The sequence below is a fragment of the Stomoxys calcitrans genome, chromosome 3 (assembly GCF_963082655.1).
Source record: "Stomoxys calcitrans chromosome 3, idStoCalc2.1, whole genome shotgun sequence".
NCBI lineage: Eukaryota > Metazoa > Arthropoda > Insecta > Diptera > Muscidae > Stomoxys > Stomoxys calcitrans.
The window spans coordinates 40,299,903-40,324,256 of NC_081554.1; the positions used below are offsets into that span (position 1 = coordinate 40,299,903).

The 24,354-nt window shown below is 37.5% G+C and overlaps 5 protein-coding genes across 7 annotated transcripts; 2 read left to right on the forward strand and 3 right to left on the reverse strand.

Annotated features, from left to right (window-relative positions):
* Window positions 1-1,405: 1,405 nt before the first annotated feature.
* LOC106086002 (tumor suppressor candidate 3) lies at window positions 1,406-2,793 on the reverse strand. The gene is made up of 3 exons (XM_013250499.2): window positions 2,590-2,793; window positions 1,735-2,461; window positions 1,406-1,674 (listed from the first exon to the last, which is right to left on the reverse strand). Exons 1-3 carry the CDS (start codon window positions 2,677-2,679, stop codon window positions 1,496-1,498), a joined length of 996 nt encoding a protein of 331 aa, XP_013105953.1. The 5' UTR covers window positions 2,680-2,793; the 3' UTR covers window positions 1,406-1,495.
* A 1,577-nt stretch (window positions 2,794-4,370) lies between these two features.
* Window positions 4,371-6,205, forward strand: LOC106085984 (N6-adenosine-methyltransferase non-catalytic subunit). Its single transcript, XM_013250474.2, has 4 exons — window positions 4,371-4,547; window positions 4,610-4,813; window positions 4,876-5,218; window positions 5,289-6,205. Exons 1-4 carry the CDS (start codon window positions 4,482-4,484, stop codon window positions 5,900-5,902), a joined length of 1,227 nt encoding a protein of 408 aa, XP_013105928.1. The 5' UTR covers window positions 4,371-4,481; the 3' UTR covers window positions 5,903-6,205.
* An 817-nt stretch (window positions 6,206-7,022) lies between these two features.
* LOC106085986 (coiled-coil domain-containing protein 97) lies at window positions 7,023-8,413 on the reverse strand. Its single transcript, XM_013250476.2, has one exon. It carries the CDS (start codon window positions 8,285-8,287, stop codon window positions 7,181-7,183), a length of 1,107 nt encoding a protein of 368 aa, XP_013105930.2. The 5' UTR covers window positions 8,288-8,413; the 3' UTR covers window positions 7,023-7,180.
* A 1,835-nt stretch (window positions 8,414-10,248) lies between these two features.
* LOC106086000 (tetratricopeptide repeat protein 7B) lies at window positions 10,249-15,988 on the reverse strand. Of its 3 annotated transcripts, none has more exons than XM_013250497.2 (9): window positions 15,648-15,988; window positions 15,298-15,577; window positions 15,124-15,235; window positions 14,126-15,053; window positions 13,514-14,062; window positions 11,127-11,206; window positions 10,905-11,018; window positions 10,643-10,839; window positions 10,249-10,579 (listed from the first exon to the last, which is right to left on the reverse strand). In XM_013250497.2, the coding sequence occupies exons 1-9, from the start codon at window positions 15,757-15,759 to the stop codon at window positions 10,447-10,449; spliced, it is 2,505 nt and encodes an 834-aa protein (XP_013105951.2). In that variant the 5' UTR covers window positions 15,760-15,988; the 3' UTR covers window positions 10,249-10,446. The 3 variants fall into 3 exon arrangements, with proteins under 3 accessions (XP_013105951.2, XP_013105950.2, XP_013105949.2); XM_013250496.2 differs by having other exon boundaries at window positions 11,127-11,224; XM_013250495.2 differs by having other exon boundaries at window positions 11,127-11,254.
* Window positions 15,989-17,479: 1,491 nt separating this feature from the next.
* On the forward strand, window positions 17,480-23,986 carry LOC106085999 (ATP-binding cassette sub-family C member 10). The gene is made up of 11 exons (XM_013250494.2): window positions 17,480-17,706; window positions 17,767-18,140; window positions 18,205-18,900; window positions 18,964-19,682; window positions 19,762-19,953; window positions 20,071-20,188; window positions 20,247-20,486; window positions 20,558-20,700; window positions 21,778-21,948; window positions 22,013-22,405; window positions 22,477-23,986. Exons 2-11 carry the CDS (start codon window positions 17,777-17,779, stop codon window positions 23,923-23,925), a joined length of 4,485 nt encoding a protein of 1,494 aa, XP_013105948.2. The 5' UTR covers window positions 17,480-17,706; window positions 17,767-17,776; the 3' UTR covers window positions 23,926-23,986.
* The last annotated feature ends 368 nt before the right edge of the window (window positions 23,987-24,354 follow it).

A 24,354-nucleotide genomic window follows, 5' to 3' on the forward strand; every position in this document is an offset into this window, starting at 1 on the left:
TTATAGTAGAGCAAGCTCGTTCCGGTCCAAAAGACCGATCGCCGCGGAAACATTATGGCCATTGGTTATTTAAAGGTGCCAACAACTCACCTTGCCATATCGAACATCATAGGCAGTCAGTATTTATGCAAGTAAATTCTCATCTCAGCGGTTGTTCTAGCCATATGTCTATATGTGAATGTGGCGATCCTCGTCTAGCTCCTATAGGTGAGCAATGAACATGATGGGCATTGGTAATTTAAAGGCGCAAATTACTCGCTTTGTCATATCGAGCATCATAGGCACTCAGGATTTATGCATGAGCCGGTGCTGTCCTGCCTTTCTCTGAGAGTCTCCGCTCGATACCACCGATTGTCGGCGACTGCAATTGTAGCTACTCTGTATGGACCATTCCACAATCGCAACCTGTGGACGCGCCCGGTTGCTCGCAGCAAAGCTTCTCGTTCCAACCTGTGATCGCCAATGGCCCCTCTCCTATCATCTTCATTGAGCCTGGCGTTAAAGTAACTGACTTATTATCGATAAAACATTTTGGAATCTGCGTACGCAAACATTTCAGTCGTAGACCATTGTTGTAGCAACATGACTCGAGACCCTCACTTAAAGCACGTGTAAACCAAGAATGGCTAAATTATAATGTTCCGCATTTCATTTTGCCCATACAGTGATTGTCCAATACGAGTATATTACATTCGTGCATATTGCAACTAGTTTTTTGACCGACTCAGAGCACGGCAAAAGAAAGTCATATCAAGCCAATTGGATTCTGAAATGTATATTACTTTTACAAGTTTTATTAATTTTCACACAAAAAAGTTGTCGTTTGAATTGGTAACACTTTATGTCAACAACCCCTGTTCATCAAAAATATGTACAATATATAAGCGGAATTTTTGAGAAAAGTTGAAGTCTATCACACGCTTTCGTAATTTCGAAGGCGGAAGGACATGGATTGAAAGAAGTGCTGTCTCAAATTATTGTTACAAGCAAAACCATATAAAATTAACACGCGTTAAAATACAGCATAAATTCATCATTAAACTGTTTCTTTCAATGATCTGGCAATCTATTGTATGTCTGTTTTAATTGAATTAAATCAAGCAAAATGCTTATTGTTGTTGTAGCAGTGTGTTGTAAACTGAGGTGGCAGCCCTTGCCAATGGAAGACTCCATCGGGCAAATCCAATCCATCGTAGGATGCTTATTATTTAACTTAAGCAGATGCTTCTTACGAAACGCTTGCTAATAACTAGCACTAAGAACGTTTTATTCTTAACTTCAAATAAGGATTAATGTTGTAATTAGTGTTAACCGAGATTCCTAATTTAGAGAAGGGGACTCACATGTTTTCCCCAAATAATCTGAATGGGCACAGATTAATGTTTCAAAGAAATAGAAAAACAACTTATTTATGTTGTCCATGAGAGAACTGTTTAATATGTTGTGTACAGTATGAATTGTTTTAAGAACAAACCTTAAATTGTTAGAAGTAAATTCATTTAAATAAAAAGCTATATGGATAACCTTGAGCCTTAGAACGGAAAACCGACAGCAGGAATGAAAAGAAGATGGCCAATAGCGACAATCCAACAACAGACATAATTCTACCTTTGCGTGGATCAGTTTGACTGCCTGACTCAGTAAGCAGCAACATTCCAAAAAATATTAGAGCATCTGCAAGAAGCGCAAATAATAATAAACACAGATACAACTTTGAATTAACATCATACTTACTTAAGCCCAAAACAATATAAGTTTCTACCACCAACTGACCCTGAGAAGATCCATGAATGTAAGCTACTCCTCCATTTTGAGATTTGTGCACAAGTGGTGGTCCACGAATATGATTCCACATTTGACCAGAAATCATGGTAAAGCAGAAGAATACAGCTATTGCACCCCATATTGATTTGTTATATAGAAATTCTAAATTGTTCCGTCTCATATAGAGGAATCCACCAACCAAAGCTGCCAGCGTAACCATAGCCACGGTACCGGAGTAGTTTGGTGGTCGGAAAATGCGAATTTGTATATCGGTACGCTCAGCTATAAATTTTCCAATAGCATCGGCAGCAAAGCCCACACGATGTATATCCATGGTATCAGCACCTTTGGGCTTACCTTTTGCTGGAAAATGCATGAATACGGGGGCTGTATTTAAACGTAGCATTTGGAAAACATCGGAACCTTCATCGAAATCAACCATAGCAAAGAATAACTTGTTAGAATATACAGGTGAGAAACGATAGGATTGGGCCACGATTTGAAATTCATCATGGGCATGTCTACATATCTGACATTGCCTGGAGGGAGCCAATGCTGTCAACATAACAATCATAGAGTAGTTACGGGGTGAATTTTTGACATATTCCTTAAACTTTTGACCATTGAAACGCAGAAGAGCTTTCTTGTTATTCATATCCATGAGGTTTTGTACCTTTTCTGATAACGAAAGGCCAGACTATAAAAGGAGAACATAACACATTATTACAATATTCACTAGCCGGCATTTTACATTGAACTGCACTGATATCAACAATGACGTGGCCATTGAACACCCTGTATGTGATAACTTCAATGTACACTTACTTTTTGTTTATTTTGAGCCGATGTGTTCAATATAAAAAAGCATGAAATCAGCACCACTGCAAACAGCAATGTTTTGCAAACAACTTTCATTTTGCTGGTTGTGGATTTATTTAATAGTTAAATTAAACACTTAAATTATTAAAAATCACTTAGCCGATCCAGCCTATCTATAAAAAAAACTATTATCAGACTCACATCGAAAAATACCAAGACGTCAAAATAAAATTGACAGCTTGACAACCAACCTAATCAAAAAGAGGATTTAAAATAGGTGTGTTTGTGTACCCAAAAATTGTGCAAATTTGCACAAATTGCTACTGTTGTTACGGGTGCCATGGGATTACTTTTGTGGGCAGATTTGCATTTTTGCAACGCGATACTCAAAAAAAAAAACGTTGAGGTTTGTTTTTGAGTATCGCTTTACTCTCCTGCAAAATTTTCCTAGAAAAGTACGCGGACCTTATGTATAAACTGCGTTCCAGTTCACTAAATTCACTCTCATGTTAAATGGTTTGTTTAGATTTTAAAGTTTTTTCAACATCTTGTTTGTTTTCCACAGTTTTAATGTTTTCATTTATAATTTAGACTTTTGAAATCATATGCTGTTTTGGCTGCTGCACAAGGCAATGCGAACAAAAACTAGAATGTCAATTTGACAGTGTACAGAAGTTTGACAGAAGAGTGGAAATATCTTCCATCATTCCCACAGGCTTGTATCGTTGATTTCGTTGTTGTTGGGCAAGTGACACAAGGCGGATTTAAAAAGATGGTTTCTCATAGGAGGCCACCGTAGCGCTGAGGTTAGCATGTCCGCCTATGACGCTGAAGGGCTGGGTTCGAATCGTAGCGAGACCTCCAGAAAAAAAAATCAGCGGTGGTTACAATTGGTGGTGGAGTACAATTTTTTCTCGCGAAGTGCACTATCTGTCAACGAGTTTTGGTTGTGTGTGTGTGTGTGTATTATAGTTTAGAACCATAATCCCCACAATGTAGACAGCTAAGTTATGCCGCACGCCAGTTGGTTACCAAAACGCAAATGAATTTACAATTGCTGACATGGCTCAATGAAACGTCAAAACTTGCTGTGCTGTCAAAAATCTTACTAGCCCCTGAACTCCTCAAAATTATTCACCACACTTAACGTCATATTTTTATTATCCCTACAACTTTGCTACCATTCGACACACAGTCATAAGCAACAAAACAGTGTCATAATGATGATAATACAAATATAAAACATATTTAAAGAAGATAAGTTCTAAAACAAAGTTTATTTCTAAAACCACTTGGACATTTCAATTTACGGCATTTGCCACTCAAAGTAGTTTCGTTGGGGGTAGATTTTTGTTGTTGTGCTAATGACACTTCCTCTTTATTGGACCATGGAAAAAACATTAACAGCAGAATAATGTAGATTTAAAACAGTTTTATTTGACAGATTTCCTTAATGGAACTGTCAAATAGACCTATTTTAAGGCTTCATTAAATTTTGTGAATGCGGTCGTAAAGCTGTAATCTGTGTGTTCACCACAAATTTCGACAAAATTGTGCTGAAAGTTATTTGCGTACTTTATTTGTTGGCAGAAGAGCTATTGCGCCCGAAACCGGGAAAACTTTGTAATTGAGAGCTACAAATTTCTGGTGGAGGGTTTGCTCCCTACCAAATTAACGAAGTAGAGCAAAGGTTTTTCTTACGCTCCCGTATTTGTTTTATTGAAAAAGTATGCGAACACACCTATTATACATGGATTGAGACAAAAAGGTAATCGATATCCCGATACCAATTTTCATTAGTTTCTTATTTTGTTGCAAGCCGCGTTGTTATATCTCTTTATATTTTGTTTAGAAAGGATTAATTTCGAACAAACAGGAAAGCATATGCCTAACCTGTAATGAGTGACGTATTGAAAAGCTCCCAGGAGCGTTCACGCAAACGTAAACAGCTGTTGGCACAGACCGTAAGTAAATATTAGTCAAAAATTTCGTTTGTTAAGAACGCTTAATATAACATTCGTTGCAGTTGGGTCTGTCTAGTGTCGATGAACTTAAGATTGCATTGGGAAACAATGATTTAAGCAATGGATCCAACCTCAGCTCTACCAGTTTTGGAGCTAATGCCAGTGTTGTACACAACAATCAAAGGTCGCAGGAGGCCGATGATGTTACAGTATCGAAGAAGACACCAGGAGAAATTATATATAGAGATTCTTCAACTTTTTTGAAGGTATACAGCTTTTAAAATTTATTTGGCTAATAATTTGGATTAAATGTTTAAATTATTAACAGGGAACACAGTCATCGAATCCTCACAATGACTACTGCCAGCACTTTGTCGATACAGGTCAAAGACCCCAGAATTTTATACGAGATGTTGGTTTAGCTGACCGATTTGAGGAGTATCCCAAGCTAAGAGAGCTAATTCGTCTAAAGGACAAGTTAATACAGGACACAGCTTCCGCACCGATGTATTTAAAGGCCGACTTAAAAAGTCTTGATTTAAAGACGCTTGGAACTAAATTTGATGTCATACTCATTGAACCGCCACTTGAAGAATACGCACGGGCAGCTCCTTCAGTGGCCACAGTAGGTGGTGCGCCCAGAGTATTTTGGAATTGGGATGAAATTCTGAGTGGGTTTATTGCATCTTTTGTAATAGTAGGAAAAATTTGTATTAACTATATTTTTATAAATTCTTTCAGATCTTGATGTGGGAGAAATTGCGGCCCATCGTTCATTTGTCTTTCTGTGGTGTGGCTCATCAGAAGGTTTAGACATGGGTCGTAATTGTTTAAAGAAATGGGGATTCAGACGTTGTGAAGATATCTGCTGGATACGTACTAACATAAACAAGCCTGGCCATTCAAAGCAATTGGAGCCTAAAGCCGTATTTCAACGTACAAAAGAACATTGCCTAATGGGTATTAAAGGTACGGTAAGACGATCCACCGATGGCGATTTCATACATGCCAATGTAGATATTGATCTTATAATCTCGGAAGAAGATGAGTTTGGCTCCTTTGAAAAACCCATTGAGATTTTCCATATTATTGAGCATTTTTGTCTCGGCCGTCGTCGATTACATTTGTTTGGTAGAGACTCAAGCATACGTCCCGGTTGGCTTACCGTGGGACCAGAATTGACAAATTCTAATTTTAACGCCGAACTCTATCAAACTTATTTCGCTGAAGCTCCTGCTACTGGTTGTACTACTCGCATTGAGTCATTACGGCCTAAAAGCCCCCCAGCAAACAGCAAAATTATACGTGGCAGAGGAGGCCGTGGTTTTTCACGTGGACGCGGAAGGGGAAGATAGATACAGACATCAAGTTTGAATATTTGGATTGACTTTAACTTAAGATTTTTATATCGTATTGTCTTTAAAGTTATTATGATAGATATTTCTGTATACAAGTTATCAATCACCTATTCTTTTCTCATTTCATCAATATAATAATTGGCGGTGTTCCGGGTTTCAGTTTCACTTTTCCTTTAAAAACATCTGGTTTTTTTGAACAAATTTTATGATATACATTTGTGGAATTCAAGTGAAAATAACAAAAATGTTTCAGGAAGTGAAAGGCAAATTGAATCTTGGAACACTACCGAATGTAAAATAGTTTTTGTGTTTTCATTGAATATTTCCCCCCATATATAACGTAAAGAATTGGTACATACAACGAAAACTCAATCCCATAGCAGCCGGTTGTACGTACCGAATTGACCCGATGGAGTCCCTCATCGGCTAGAGCTGCCGCCTTGTATACAACGGCTACAACAACAACGAAAACTCTTCCCTACAAAATCTCTTTGTGTTCGTTGTCATCAATAAAATATTTTGATTAATTTGGTATAGCTTTTAAGAAACCAAAACAAACAAAAACTGGAATATAATTTATCGTTAAGGCTTAGAAAGATTTTTGAGTGTTTTAGAGATGTTCGCCATAGCTTAAAGTGTTTAGTCCACATCGATCCGGGTCTGAGTCGAGTGGGTTTGGCTGGGCAGTTAAACAGGTGACTTGTATCGTGTGGTCCCTGGTTGCAATCGGTACATATATCTTGCACGTCGGCATCATTCCTTGCGCTGTAGGAGTTGAGGCGCCAGCATATGCCGGAACGTAATTGAGCCAGAACTACTCTGCTTTGCCGCGGGAGGTCAATTTCTTCAGGTGCAATGGGAGGCGGTCGGTCTCCAAGGACTACATTCACCCGGTAGCTATTTTGTAATCATATATAGCTCATAGAAATAAGCGGCGATCGGCGATCGACGAGCGGCGATCGGTCCTTTGGACCGGAACGAGCTTGCTCACCTACAGGAGTTTGCTGAGGATCGCCACCTCCTCATAAAAATGTGGCTACAACAAAAACAACGTGTATGTACGCGCAGCTTAATTTATGATTATATTATATAATATCCTCAATTACTCATAAGATAGTATCATTGACAATTCTTCTACATAAACCTTTTATTTCATATGTAATTTACACAAAAAAAAAATATAACACAATAGAGATGCCGATTATATTCATTTTAATTTAAGGACTTACCTTCATATGCCAAGTTACTCGAGCAACCATCGAACAGTTTTCTTTTTTATTTTTGTAAGCTATGGTGTTTATTTAGATGATCCATAAAAACTTCAAGTTCATCTTCGGATTCTTCACCACTTTGGTCCATTGGTTTGACATATTGGTTCACTTGATCTGGCACTTGATAATCTTCGTCATCACTTTCTTCAAAATACTTATCTTCCCTATCTTGATTGAGAATTTTTAGATCATCAAATTCGGTATTATCGTCGACAGTCGTGTAATCAAAGTCAGCCTTTCCACTTAGAAATTGCTCATGCATTTGGCTAATAAACTCCTGGCGTAAAAGTTCTCTTTCATCAGCCGTTATTAGCTGTCCTGATGTAACCACTTTCTTCCTAGAATCTTTTGTTACCCTCCTATTTTCAACTCTACTCGATGAGCATGCTTGTTGTTCATTATCAAAATTCCCCCATTGTTGTCGGTAACTCATTGGCACTTCTTCATCCTCTTTTTTTGCATTATCCTGCACTTTGACTTCTTTTTCGAGTGAATCATCTGAATGACATTCAATTTGGTTTTCAGCTTTTTCCATAATTTCAGAAATTTCCTTTTGTTCTAAGCTATGCATTAAAATGCCGGAAAATGTTGTATTCCTTACATCGTAACTGTCGCGCTTTTGTTTTTCTTCAGCACTCAAATGTTGACCAATAAGTTCGTGATACAATTCCGGTTCTCTTTTCATCATCTCCTGTTCACTGAAGAATTCACCTTCATCAATAAGTTTTTGCAATGCAACGTATCTTCGATTTTTGATATCCTGTTGTCTTGTTTTTATCTTACGTTGGTAATCTTTGACCAGTGCGTACATTTCTTCATCGCTGTCAGCTATGGAAAGCCGAGCAAAATCATTCAGGTGGTTTTCTTCCATATAATTGCCGAAACGCATAAGAAATGTTTGTGGATTCCTTTGATAGATGTCTAAAGCAAGTTTAACCTTTTCAGATGGGAGCAGCTCCTTTTCTCCTCTTTGTTGTGATTTAAACACTATTTTCGAATTCAAGCTGAGATGTTCCAATATATCCATGATTTCTTGCGGCAGATTTGTTGTATTGGTGGTTGTTGCTTGATGGTTGTCACTCTCTTTTCCATCATCAGTATCAGTTGTCATTGCGAGTTAATTTGACTTAATTTTTTTTTTGTGAAGCTTGGAACTTCCAATTTTAGATGTTTACAAAACAAATAATGTACTGAATCCGAATTACTCTCAACGCAACTGTAACTGTGACGCAATTTCAACTTCAACAATAGGTCTGTTCTAGCAAATTCGATAGCCGATCCTAACTTATTCGATAAATCGCTTAAGCTGCTATTACACGATAAAGGTTGGTAAAATGATCGTTTTTCCCGGTTTTTTTTCGTTTTTAAGGGCAGTACGCACCATTGATGAAATTTTCATTACCTTTTACCACGATAAAGGTTGGTAAAATGGCACAAAACCAAAACTCGTTAACAGATAGTGCACATAGCGGCCAAAAATTGTACTCAGCTGTTTGCTGGATGCTACCTGGCCCTTATATCATGGGTATGTTGGATCCCCAGTAAGATGATATTAATGATTTTGTCATAACATTAATGGAAAAAATGTTTCATTCGTCTCGATACTACATAAAATACTAAATATTGCTTATACATCGTACATAAAACGTATTTGCTAAAGAAGGGCCTTTGCTGTTAAGGATGGTCCTCATAAGAACTAAGCAGACAACATGTCGCAGTTCATAGAGCGGCTTTCCGAGAGGTATGGATTTTATTTCACTACACTGCATAGCTTAGCACTGACTGCTCAATTATCCTATGGCTGACCGCATCCAAAGTCTTCGAAAGATCACGAACAGTATTTTAGCATATTTTAACTTGATTGAGATTTTAATTAACCTGTGGCTAAATAGTGCGCAAAGCATTCGTCTTGTCGTGTGCCATTTGTAAATTCTCTAACTGGACTCGGGAGGACTCAATGTTTTAACTACTGGTGAGAAAAAGGGAAATAGTTGTGTACCATTCTGCCTTGCCCAAAGCCTTTTCTGGCTTCATTTGCAAAAAGTGTACATAGACAGGTTGAGTATCTTTGTCAAGTATTCCACTGCGACGATACCCATTACGCTTGTGTGCGAGTTTCACTGCATCCGACGACGGGTGGTAGGTAGTTCACTTACTTTATTGTATTCTCTGAGGAATGCTGTAGTCGGGTGGCCTTTCAATGGATAGTATTATAAGAACTATGATCTCTATGAAACGACGGGCTACCGGAAAAGCCATTTACCAGACTAGCATAGTGGAATGCTTCATAGGTATGCGGAGTAGCTGCAACAGCAGTAGCCGACAATCAGCGGTATTGAGTGCAGAGTCTCAATGAAAGACCGACGGATATGACAAGGCGATTCGCATTTAAATTGGTTATCCTATCATTTATGTTTTAATTTATTAACTGGATACCCTGGCAGTATGAGAGTCAGTTGACTCCGCCAACTAATTAATGGTTAAAGCAAAAAAAAAATAAATAACAAATGGACATGATGTTCCTGCGGAGGCTGGGACAACCCTTCCCATTCTTTTAGAAAATTGTTTTTTGTTTTGTTTTCTTTTTTTAAATGAGCACTTGGTTATAAAAAATAATATTTAAGAGTTTGCATACGAAAATATTTTTTAAAATACATTTAGTAAAGCAACAAAAAAAAACAGATGTCACAATTGATACAGCTGGGTCGGAAAGTGCGACGTATGTATGTGGCTTTACTTTTTCAATTCCAAAGGAAATGCAAGCCTCATAGCCAAAATTGCACATTTTCCCATGGACATTCCAATAATTGTAACTCGGCGTTATGCTGCCAGACTCACAATTAAACAATCTCTGATAATTTGTTTAATAGACAAGCTCCCCAGTGGCGAGCTATACTAATTATACAGTGGCCATTTGACACCAGAAACTTTGGTTTGTCATCAATCACAAGAGAGTAGAATCTATGTTATCGATTTCCCATTTTTCATTTCTGTAAACATCTTGTTTATTTATTATAACATCTTATAACCATATACATATATTGTACATTAATAACAACAAAAATTCAAGGAATTGATATTTAAATATTTGTGGGCCATTTTTAAATTATATTGTAAAATTTTTCTCGTCAACATTGCATTAAGTTTTTTAACACTGTAAATGAACTTTACAGTTCATTCGATAGCATATAATTAAAAATTTAAAACAACTTTGTTTTAGAGAGAACTACTAGAATACACATACAATCACAACAAAAAAAATATAATTATCTAATCGAACGTCAAAGCAATGGAAGTAAATGGTAGAATAGGACATGTGGGTTCTAATTGTAATGCGGTTGCCATGCAATCTGCAGATGCTGTAAACTCTCCCAAGCTCTCCAGAACCTTTCCTAGAGTAAACCTAGTATATAAGAGTATATAAATATTATTTTAAATTAAAATTACAAAAAAATGTATTGTCTACCAAATTTTAGGGCAGCTGGGATCTAATTTGGCGGCATCCTTGAGTAGTTTTTCAGCTAAACGTGGTTCTCCCAGCACATGGTGGGTCTCACCCAGGGCTCTCAATGCTTCTGTATGATTAGGATTGGCAGCAACGGCATTTAAGAAGCACTGTTTTGCCTCATTCCATTGTTCTTGGAAAACGCAAACAAGTCCCCGCTACAAGGAAGAATTATGAAATTTTAACGAATTTATATTGAACGTTATAAAAATTGCAAACTTACCATATACATAATCTGGTGCGACAATGGATATATTTGTGATGCTTCATGTATACAATTCAAAGCCTCAGCGGGCTGTTCTATAGTTAAATATACATCGGCTAAAAGTAACCAAATCTAAAAAAAAAAACAATTGAATTAATAATATACCATTTGATTTTGGAGGTAAATACACAAAACTGTGGCTTTCGATGGAAAAGACAAAATACCGAATCCATTAGTTACCTTTATTTGAATCATCCATGGTCTCTGTGGTCCAGGTTTAGGTGTAAAGGAGCTTAACGAACTTGCCGCCTCGCTTAAAGCTTGTTCCACACGTGACACTGCCGCCAAGGAAGCCGCATAAACAGAATCTTTAAATTAAATTTCGCAATAGACATTTCAATTAACTACCAAAGCAATGGAAATACAAAATAATAAAATAACAATAATAAAAAATAGAACAGGAAAATGCAAATAACTGAACGGAAGGAGCAACAGCAAGAATGACAATATACAATATTACAAAAAAAATAAATATCAGGTAAAAGCCTTAAATATTTTATTATTTTTCTTTATGGATTTACGGATTCCTAACATATCCTTAATTTCTTAGAATTCAATTAGCATCATTTAAGCATAGGTTTAGTGTCATAGCATGTTTATTTTACTGTAGTCAAATTTTATAAGGTTACGAAAAGTGAAAAGTTGAAAAAAAGATTAGAATAGGAAGTTTAGTATGAAAAACAAAATGCATAACTTCAACAAACATTTACATAACCAAAACTTACAGTATTTTTATATATGTTTTAAAGTTGTGATCCAAAAAAAATGATTTAGAGTTAAAACACATATTATTAAAAGTTGTATTGTTGTATATATTATATCGTAATAATCAATTACACATATGACTCTGTTAGAGCGGAAGATATATCGATGAGGTGAAATTTAAAATTATACACATTTTGAATATACATATGTATATACAACAAAAAAAAAGTTTATAAATATTTTATCCCACAAAAATGTAACTGGCCATCCAATGAATCCCTTAGTGATATTTCCCTAAACACTCTCAACGACATTGAACATATTGTTTTTTGTATGCTAAAAAATATTGCACAGCTTTATTTCCGTTTGGAAAGTCCTACTGAAAATGTGTAGATGGTGCTAGTATAGTAAAAATGTATTTCAATCATATAGATATCTAGAGGCCTGCTTAAAGCAAGAGACTATTACAAATATTTTGTGTTCCCCCAGCTATCAAGTCTATGCAACGGAACGATCTTGCTCCAGGTAACTAGCTTTCTGAGGATCCGGCACGGGACAACTAAGAGCATAACACAGGCTGCAACTTTGAGGTCCAATCTGGGTGGTGTTCTTTGTTAGCACGAGAAGCTTAGCTGGGAGCTACCGGGCGCGTCCACAGGTTCCGGATAGTGGAATGCTCCATAATGCACGCAACTGCATTTGCGGACAATCAGCGGTATCGAGTGGAGCGTCTCAGTGAGAAGCCGGGTGGCACCGGCTCTTGCTTAAATACTGAGTTCCGAATTATTGGCGCCTTTAAATAACCAATGGCCATCATGTTTCTGTGGTGGTCGGTCGTATATACCGGAAAGAGGTTGCTCGCTTATAAGAGCTTTACACCGATCGCCACCAGGCAATTTAAATATGGCTACAACAACATCAGCTTGCCAAGGATCGCTACCCCCATGCAAGTATGTGGCTACAACGACGACGACGACAAATCCCATGGCAGCCGGTTGTACGTACCGGGTTGACCCAAAGTTGTCTTTCATCGGAAAGGGCTGCCGCCTCAGTGTATTCTGTGTACCCACTGCTACAACAACAAATTTTTATTTTGACTGAAAACCGTAAATGAGAAAGAATTAACAGAGCTCTGTTAACCACGTAAGGATTTTGTAAGTAGCACAGAATTCCTAACATAAAATTTTCTTTTTAGAGGTTACTTTATAGTTTTTAGAGCGCATAACAAGCCGATTACTGGTGTAGGTATATGTCCATAGTGGCATGGGGCGGATTAATATCTACACCCCCTTTTCAGCCTAACCTAACCTAAACACGTAATATAGCTCTGTTATAAAAAAAGGTTGGTGTCTTGGGTAAGTTAGATTCATAAGGGATGTTCGTGTACTTTTCCAGTAAAAATGTGCAGGAGAATAATAACAGCCTTAAGTTCTCTTTTGCTATTTATTTGAATTAAACAGTTAAGTTTTTATAAAAAATCAGCTGTTTGATGACGCAGGGAAAGAAATCCTCTAGTACAAATTTAAAAGCGATCAATTACCCAACTCTCAAAATTTAGATTGCTCTCACGCGCTCTCCCGTGCATAAATTATTGAGAACACGAAGACACTTATTTTATCTTTTCGGACATCATAAACGAAAAGTCTATCTAACCGTTTGTAACTGAAATGAAATTTCATAGGGATCTCAAGGAACCAAAATGTATTCAAGTATGCAAGCTTTACTCAGGTACTTTCAACCTTTTCAAGATTTATTAAGATAAATGAAAAGTTGAAAAATTATTGTGGCAACGATATCGAAGCGAAATAATAAATCATACAATGATAAACTTTTTTTTTTTTATAAAAGGAAATTAAACTTACTTGAATCTTTGTCTGACATTTGTGACGATGGTACATGTAAAATTAAACTTTTCGTATCGGAATGTTTCTCTTCTTCGACATTAACCTGGCTTTCGTAAAGTTCTCGCCAAATGCCAAGCATACGTTGGACCGTCACCAGAGCAATTTCTGCGTCTTGCAAATGAAGCTGTAGATGAGCTTTAACATGAAGCAGATTCAAATTGTCCGGAAATTCTTCCAATGCATCTTCGGTGACCACCAAAGCTTCTCTAGGGCGACGGGAAGCAGTCAACAAAAGTGCAAATAAGTGTAGACTGGGAGCATGCTCCGTACGTAATGCTAGTGCAAAACGTATATGTGTCATAGCTTCCGGAATGTTATTGAGGAGAGCGTATTGAAGAGATAAATAATATTCGCATAAATGATCATTGCCATCATTTTGTACAGCCTTTTCTAAAGCTTCCAAAGCGAATTTGTTGTAGTTTTCCCTTTCCACTTTAAGGACGCTATGGATGGCCAATTGCTGATAACCAATACCGACGTATAGTTGAGATCTTGATGGTCTTAATCCTGTAGAAAAAAAAAACATTTCTAAAGTTCAGGATTTTTGTGTGTTTTATATATCCATCTAACCTTTTGTTTCCCTTTTCAAAGCAAGCTGTGCATAATCCAGTCCCTCTTTTATGAGACCTAATGATTCATAACACAGTTTTGCCGCCAAAAGACAGGGCATGTGATCGCCAGGATTAAGCTTCATTGATTCCTGAAGTACTCTTAAGGCATGCATATGTTTGCCTGCAACCATGAGCGAAATACCATATTGACGCCAAACATGCTGTTCACCAAATGAAAACTTCAATGCCTTTTCAAACGATTCGTTTAGAAGCTGAACTAGTCCCCAACGAACTGTGGCCAAGGTGAGCAGGTCATAAACTGCCGTGGCATTACCCATAGCATGAGTTCGGGCAACTTTAAATTCTGGACTTTGCGACAAAACCGTATCTCTGACCGCCAATGCTTCAGCTATTAGTAGGAGAAGAATTGTCTCCTCTTGCTGGTTACGTGGCACAAATTGATTCCTCGCGGCATACCTTCGAGGTTTCCACAATTTTTTGGAAGTTCCACCAGACTTAAGAGTAGATCCAGCTCCTTGTTTCTTTTGGAATGGTGGCGTATATATTGTTCCAGAAACACCTCGTAATAGTACTTCAGCCAATTGTCGAGATAATGTTAATCGCAGCGATTGTGTGGTTTTTGTTTCTATTGCATTTAGCATTGCTCTGTAACGGTCTATTGCTTCCAACAGTTTACCAGCCTTAATAAGCACTATGGGTGCTCTCTGCAATGCCGTCTCCAGTATTGCACCCATTCGTCTATTTAATTCTAAAGGATTTGCCGGGATAGTGGAGCTTATAGCCATATTGCTAGCTGATTGTTGTACACTAGTATTAATGGCTAACGTCGAGCCGCCCGTACTATTGGCTGATGAGGCATATGTAGCAATATCTTGTTCTTGGAGATATAACAGGCCCAAATCGGTGGCACGTTCGAAACATGATATCTAAGTACAATATGCAAATTTATCAATACAGCTGAAAATGTTAATATATTCGTTATATAGGTACACCTACCATTTCAGCATCTTTTTCAGCTTTCTTGAATTTAGATGAGGGCTTCGACGTTTGGTTTTCTAAGCATAACCCCTTAATAGCATATGACTCAGCAAGTATTTTTAAACTACGTCTAAAAAAAAGGTATAGAAAGAAATTAATACAGAATTTATATCATAATTGGTTAACAATTACAATGTCAGCTCCTTTTCAGCAAGTGTATTCAATTCCGCCTTAACAAAATTCTCCAAACTTTTTTCGTATTCGCCGCAAGCATAACATAGCTTGGCCAATAGAAGAAAAGCATCCAAAGCGATTCCAGCTTTTTGGCCATTTTCGCCAGTGACAAGATTAAGGCAGCGTCTGGCTTCGCTTAACCCAGTTTTTGCCTTGCTAAAATTGCTTTCGATTGGGGCATTCTCTTCAAGATACGACTCCAAACGAGCTTCTCCTATCAAGAAATGTGCTAAGCATTCTGAAATAGTAATGTGTATGTACATTTATTCGAAAACTTTTCTGGCAAGGCTTACGAGGAGAACACCTACCATTATTTGGTGAACCTGTTTTCAATTCATCGGTTAACTCAATAACACGTTGCCATTTGCCCTCGCTGCGACAATTTTCAATTAGTGCCTCGACCTTTGTTGTATTACGCATCCTCCTTGGTCAGTTTCTCAATCAACTGGAAAATCATAAATTCCGTAATACAATTGATTATGTGAGGAAAACTAAACTTCTGCTTCTTTTAAGTTTTGACTATGTTACATTTATTCAACTTAATAACGAAATAACTACATATGTATAAAATATTTGAACTTTGGCTTCTTTAAATATACAAATTAGAGTTTGTTTTTATATTTTATTTTAGTTTTAATAGTAGTGATCTAAAAGATTTTCGATTATTCGGAACTAATAAGAAAACTCGAAGTCGACTTTAAGTAGATAAATAAATCGAATAATCGATTTGGAAATCTAGTCACCATGTTTTGGCTATTTTGATTTCATTATAATTTAGCCTCTCTTAAGAAGCCACTATGTTTAGAAGCTTTTTAGCTTTTCGTACTAAAGGCTGGTACTACGTTCTTTTTTACGGAAAAATTTCCGAAATCGTTCTTTCGGTGGTTTGACAAGGTTACCAGAATTGATTTTTTTTTTGGGGTTTCTTTGGCTAATATGTAGCCATTTACATATAAAATATAATATGGAATCAAACAATTTATCAGCTGCCTACGAGCACGTTTACACACAAAAGTGAGTGTATGGGTCGTACTGAAATTCAACTAAGATCCACCCCTTCGTAATTAATATATAATGAAACACAAAACAATTTAAAAAGAGGCAAATTGTAAAAATGTTTGGTATTTTCACTGTTATAAGTTAAATAAGCACAACTTTCCAAAGCCTTTGTCAACATCTTCCACTTGTATCCAAATATTGTCGTTGTAATTGCAGACCAGAAGCGCAACACATTCTTTCACAAACCTTATTATTTCGTACAGATTTATTGAGTTGCCTGTTGTTAAAGAGATATTTATTTTTCTTTCAAGTATATTTATGTATATTTATAAAATACTTATTTATGTATCCACAAACACTTTATTTTTTTCCACCCAGAGTAAATACATGTGGGCCACATCACTAACCCTAACAAATACTCAGTTACACTTAGAGACATGCCAATAAACAAGTGTACTTTTGTATAAGGTGATGGCATATAAAGCAATTGTAGTCCTATGCAGCCTTCGAAATACATGCTGATGTTCGGCGAATGGAAATTGTCCAACAAGAGGAGCGGGAGAAGTAGTCCCTCATGTGTCTTGGGTACTAATGAGAGAAGGGAGATTGGTCTGTACGACTCCCCCTTGCAGATCCAGATTCTTCAGTATCAGTAAAGAGATTCTGTCTGGAACCAGAGCTTTGCGCAAATTGGCGCTACGGATGACATTCGTAGCTTCGTGCACAGCTGTTGTTGTTGTTGTTGTAGTAATGTGTTGTACACTGAAAGACTCCATCGGGCCAATGCGGTACGTACAACCGATTGCCATGGGATTGCACGGATACGACGAATGGCTCCCCCTTCTAGACTTTTCACTCTCGGGTCAATAAATTTACATTTATCTAAGGAAAATAACTCAAAAGTATCGCCAGCATTTTTTTTATTAAAAAAATGTTTTCCAAGCAAGCAAATAATAAACCAACCAAAACAAAAGTCGTTCGCGTACTTTTGCTTGCAAATTGTTTAAGGAGAGTAAAATGGCTTTTATTCTCCTGCAAATTTTTACTGGAAAAGTACGCGAACAGACCTATTGTTACCATATAACCAGCTGGTCAAATATCAGTGACTGTTCTTGATCCACCTTGTTCTTGTTTATAGCAGCAAATCAGCTGGGTTATTGTTGTGTTTTTTAGTTGGATAAACTTCTGATTAGAAGAAAAAAATTCTAATTAGTCACACACTTATCAATTTTCATAATGGCAACTGGATACGAATGCTAGGATACTAGTGAATTATAATTACACAAACCACGGAAAATTTATGTAATTATCCCAAATGAGTTTATTCACATATGCATAAAAGAATTAAAAGATATTGAAACTCTAAGGGTATGTGTAAATAGTCTGCCGGCTAGCCAAAAATAATTGTTTTTTTTTTGTTCATTAAAGTTCATTCAACATGTCGGTGGATGAAGAAAATCTGAAGTATGATTGGAACTGGACTGAATTCTGTTCAACCGGTATAAGGCCCTTTGTTGTAGGGTCCAACGATTTGTTGCCATGTTTCCTAGAAATAGTTTTGCAAATACCTTTGTACACCATATTTGCTGCCATTTCCGCCTATAATTTCGGATTATTCTCAAGAGGTGTGACAAGGAATCGGACACAGCTGCTTGCAATTTCTTTTCGAGCTATTATATGCATCTGTTTGGCTGCCTTACCAGTATTAAAAATCTTTCGATTCTACAGCATGGATGTGAAATTGTATGCAGCGGACCTTCTAGTTGTTTGTACAGAATGTGTAATGTGGGCAGTTCATGGAGGTAAGCTTGAGAAAGACTTCATAATTTCGTGTTAAAGAGTCCTCAATAAAAACTATACATTTAGGATATTTGTTATCGTTAAGGCGCTTTGGAGATCTAAGTCATAGAGGCCCTCTAGTAATGACAGTAATGTGGCTGGCAGTTTTAGTGCTTGATGTGGTGTGGCTGCGTTCAAGTCGCCACTTTGATTGGTGGCCTTGGAGTCTTGTGAGCGTTCTGTTTGATATCTCTTATGGCATAACTTTGCTGCCCAAAGGCAAGGCGATCTATGTAGCGCAACGGTTTCAGCAAGACACAACGGAAACAACATCGCTTCTATCACAACGTTATACGCATTTCCATTTTGATTTCAACGAAGCACATTTGGGTCATGCTCAGGATGAAGCCAATTACGCATCTCATTTATTCTTCTATTGGGTTGGACCTTTGATATCTAAAGGTTTAGCTGGCAATCTAAAGCGCATTGATGACTTATTTGATCTACCCGAAGCGCTAAATATATCGCGTATAAGTGAAAAGTTGCAAGTTAGCATAGCCAGATCCAAAAATCTTTTCTGGGCTTTACAAAAGGCTTTCGGAAAAGAATTCTACTCAATAGGTATCTTAAGGTTTATAGCTGATATTTCAAGCTTTGCAGGCCCTTTACTATTAGGTGGTTTACTGAGTCAAGCAACAGTATCCTCTACCACAAATAATGATGATGAAACGAATTGGAAACCTTATTTGTATGCATTGGGTTTATTTGGGACACAATTAATATGTAAGTAGTGTGTGATTTTACATTCGTATGTTTGTAGCTTTTAAAACATCCATTTACCACTAGATGCGTTTTGTTCCAGTCATTTTAATTGGCGTATGTCATTGATTGGTATGAAGATGCGAATCGGTGTTGTAAGTGCTATTTATCGTAAAAGCTTAGAGGCTCGTGGTTTAAAGGATGCAAAACCAGAAGTATTAAATCTTATGTCTACCGATACGGATCGCATTGTTAACTCTTGTATTTCGTTTCACTCTTTCTGGAGCATACCATTTCAATTGTTTACCACTTTGTATTTGCTGTACACCCAATTGGGAGCCGCTTTTATAGCTGGAGTTTTGTTTGCCACCTCCCTTATTCCAATAAATCGTTGGTTAGCAAAACGCATAGCCTATTATTCACAGGGCTTAATGACAGCCAAAGATGCCCGTCTTTCCGCTACCAGCGAAACCGTGACAGGGGCTAAGCAAATAAAGCTGAATGCTTGGGAAGACGTATTCATCAAGAAAATTTTAAAACTGCGTGAGGAAGAAGTCAAGTTTTTGGGAAAACGAAAATATCTGGATGCATGGTGTGTTTATTTTTGGGCCACAACGCCCGTATTAATGTGCTTCCTCACCTTTGGCGTCTCGGTTTGGATGGGAAATCCGTTAGTTGCTGCAACAACTTACACAAGTGTTGCCTTGCTTAACTTATTAATAGGACCGCTGAATGCCTTTCCCTGGGTATTGAATGGCTTGATTGAAGCTTGGATTTCTGTAAAACGTGTACAAGAACTTATAGACGTAAGTGTGTATTTAATGTGATCAATTGGATAACATTTCAAAAGATGGTTTTAATATATCGCAACGGAATTATTTACAGCTGGAAAATTTAGATTTTTCTTCGTATTATGATCCAGTTATGAAAGGAAGTTCCATATCATCTTCTACAGACGAACAATTAACTGTACTTCAGTTCAAAGATGCTTCATTTGAATATGAAGTTGGTGGCATGGACAATGATTTACAAGTAACAACGTTTCGATTGGAAAAAATAAATTTGGAAGTGAAAAAGGTAAATACATACAGATGCAGAAACAGTAAATACATACATTTTTGTATATATAAAATAAAAATGTGTGTAAATCTAAAAAAATAATTACTTTAAACAATATTCATATTAACAATGCAGGGCGAACTTGTGTGCATTGAAGGTCCGGTGGGTTCTGGAAAAAGTAGTTTCCTAGCTGCAATTGTTGCTGGCATTAATTGCGTTGAAGGTTCCATATGTATACACGATTTAACTTCAGGTACATTATAACAAAATACATATACTATTAAATTCACTATATAAAACTATATATAAAGGATTCGGTTATGTTCCTCAAACTCCGTGGCTACAGAGGGGAACTATACGAGATAACATTACTTGGGGTTGTGTATTTGACGAGCAATGGTACAAATCGGTTTTATTTGCATGCGCTTTAAATGAAGATATTATTGCCCTTGGCGGTGATCTAGTGGGGGTTGGTGAAAATGGACGTACCCTATCAGGAGGACAAAGAGCAAGAGTTGCCTTGGCCCGGGCAGTTTATCAAGATAAAAAATGTAAGCTATAATCATTACAACATATTTATTGTGAAAACTTTCGGACTAAAAATGACATTTTGTTCTTGCAGTTTATCTATTAGATGACATTTTAGCCTCACTAGATGCCCATGTGGCTCACCATATAATAAAGCATTGCCTTCTAAATTTGTTGAAGGATAAAACACGAATTGTGGTTACAAGGAGCGAGTCTCTGTTTTACCACGCAAATCAGGTACGTAATGGAATACAAATGAATGAATTTGTTATTTGGGCATGTTTTAGATTATGCCATTCCAATTTGTATCGATTTTATAGCCTCCGCCGTAGGATGGGGGTATACTTATTTCGTCATTCCGTTTGTAACACATCGAAATATACTTCTGGGACCCAGCAAAGTATATATATATTCTTGATCGTCTTGTCGATTTACCCATGTCCGTTCGTCTATCGAAAGCACGCAAACTTTCGAAGGAATGAAGTTAGGCGTCTGAAATTTTGCAATAAAACTAGCTATTAGTTTGGAGGCCACCGTAGCGAAGAGTTTTGCATGTCCGCCTATGACGCTGAACGCCTAGGTTCGAATGCATGCGAGACCATCAGAAAAAAATGTTAGCGGTGGCTTTCCCCTCCTAATACTGGCAACATTTGTGAGGTACCATGCCATGTAAAACTTCTCTCGAAAGAAGTGTCTCACTGCGGCACGCCGTTCGGACTCGACTTTAAAAAGGAGGCCCCTTATCATTGAATTTAAACTTGAATCGGACTGCACTAATTGATATGTGAGAAGTTTGCCCCTGTTCCTTAGTGGAATGGTCATGGGCAAAATTTGCAATTTGCAATTTGCAATTAGATAAGGTAGGTTGGGATAGTAAATGGGCCATATCGGTCCATGTTTTGATATAGCTGCCATATAAACCGATCTTGGATCTTGGCTACTTGACCCTCAAGACGGCGCAATTCTTATCCGATTTGGCTGAAATTTTGTATGAGGTGTTTTGTTATGACTTCTAACAACTGTGCTAAGTATGGTTCATTCCGTTCATAATCTGATATAGCTCCGATAGATGGATTTTGCACAATCACTTCTACTATGTTCTCCAACACCCATACATATTATGGTCCATAACCTGATATGACTCGAATAGCATGGTACTTTTTATCCATTATCCTTTGTTTGCCTATAAAGAAATACCGGGCAAAGAATTTGACAAATGCGATTCATGGTGGAGGGTGTATACGATTCGGCCCTGCCGAACTTAGCACTCTTTAACTTGTTTGTATTCCAAACTTAAAACATTTTTCTTCGTAGATATTGCATATAGAAAACGGAAAACTAACAATCAGTGAATATATGACGGAAAGCATTGATTTCAGCCTAGAGGACTCGAATGATGAGGCAAATATGATGGAAAGACGAACATCAATTAACTTGGATCAGTTTCATAACGATGATAAAAGTGTGGATAGTATTATGTTAGAGGTAAGAGTATTACTATGATAGCTTGTGCTAACGTACCACCACCAATCTCTATCGATATCCAAAGGAGTCTCGTGAATATGGCAACTTGGCCATGGGCGTATTTTCATGTTATTGGAAGGCTGTCACAACTCCATTGGGTGTTGTCGTTCTTATGTCCGTAGTACTTATGCAAGTGACTAGAAATTTATCCGATGCGTGGTTGGCGCACTGGGTTACAGATACCACGCTGGATCCCAATGGAAATGATACGAATCTAACACATTTGGTACAACCTCTAAGAATATTTTCCAATGAAACCCCGCCCGAAGCACATACTACTGGTTACTATCTTGGTATATATGCTTCTTTAGCAATAACGAACTCTTTAATTACCATGAGCAGAGCATTTCTATTTGCATTTGCTGGCTTAAAGGCAGCAAAATATATCCATGACAAGCTGCTTAGCAAGGTTATGTATGTGAGTATTAAATCATAAAATCTCCTTGGAGTGGAACAAATTAACCTGTTACAATGTTTTTCCGCACCTAGGCAAAATTTAGTTTTTTCGACATAACGTCTGTTGGCAGAATTTTAAATCGTTTTTCGTCCGACACATACACAATAGACGATTCACTTCCGTTTATATTAAACATACTGCTGGCCCAAGTTGTGGGATTGATTGGTTCAATTGCTATTAGTTTGTATGCCATGCCTTGGCTAAGTTTGGTTATAATACCTATGGTTCCCATATATATAAGTTTACAGCATCGATATCGACATGCATCGCGAGATATTAAACGTCTTTCTAGCAATGCTCTGTCGCCGCTTTACACACATTTCACAGAAACCCTACAAGGATTGGTGACAATAAGAACAATGCGGGCCAGTACAAGATTTCAACGTGATTTCCATGCAAAACTTGAGGAAAGTATTAAAGCCCAATTAACAGCGGCAGCAGCACAAAATTGGCTAGGAATTCGTTTACAACTATTGGGAGCCTTTCTGGTGGGCGGAGCAGGTGTATTAGCAGCTATAACCTCAGCCCATGCCAGCAATCCAGGGCTGGTGGGATTAGCTATCTCCTATGCCCTATCTGTTACTCACATTTTGGGAGGCGTTCTCAATGCTGTTGCTGAAACCGAGCAAGAGCTGGTGGCAGTCGAACGTGTTGAACAGTATTTGCAGATTGAGGGAGAAGACAATGCAGATGGCAATGTCAACCCACCATTCGGCTGGCCCACACAGGGCTCCTTAGACTTTAGAAACGTACAGCTGTCCTATAGAGAACATTTGGCTCCCGCTTTGCAAAATATATCATTCAAAACCGAAGCATTTGAGCGCTTAGCAATAGTGGGACGTACCGGAGCTGGTAAATCCTCTATTTTGGCGGCATTGATGCGTGTTGCTCCCATCACAAAAGGAGAAATTGTTCTCGATTGCGTAAATATTAAAACATTATCCCTATACACGCTGCGAGAACGCATTGGAATAATTCCACAAGAACCCTTTCTTTTTGAGGGCACTATCAGAGAGAATCTTGATCCTCGTGGTATTCACTATGACTCGGAAATATGGCATGCCATCACCAATTGTTCTGCTGCAACGTATTTGGTACAATCGGTCGGTGGCTTAGATGGCAAGTTAGAGCGTGGTGGAATTAATTTATCCGCTGGACAAAAGCAATTGCTCTGTTTAGCCCGAGCATTGCTTAAAAATTCGAAAGTTGTATGTATAGATGAGGGAACATCAAATCTGGATGAAGACTCTGAATTTGCAATGCACCAAGCCATACGATCCTCGTTTAAAAGTTCTACAGTTATATTCATAGCTCATCGCTTACAAGGCTTACACAGCATGGATCGCATCATTGTTGTTGATCAAGGTGAAATTAAGGAGCAGGGTTCACCGCGTGAGTTGGCACAAGATAGTGCATCTCTCTTTTATGGCATGTTGCAAGCACAACGCATAGACAAAGATGAATTTTATAAAGAGGCTTAATGACAAGGAGTAGAGCTGCCATAAGACTAGTAATTTTAAACTTAAATTTGTTTTTAATTATTAATTATACTGTACGTTATATAATAAATATATTTAAATATTTTGAATTTTTTAAGTACATATAACCAAAAGTAGTAACGTTAGATTTGTTTGAATAAAAAATGACAATAGTACAATAATTGTAATCATTGTGTAACATGTTCCATACGCATATATGTTTAATTGGCAGACAGATAGAAACTACCTTCATAATGCAATTTGATGGAATTGGTAAACCAATCACTCAATAGCCAATAGGTATATTAAGTCGTCCCATGAAGGATAAAAAAGCGGATACTGAAGATCTAAGGAATAAAATTAGCATTAGGCATCGTCTAAGACTGAATAGGGCACCCGGTAGCCGAGTTGGTAGCGTGCATGGATTACTAG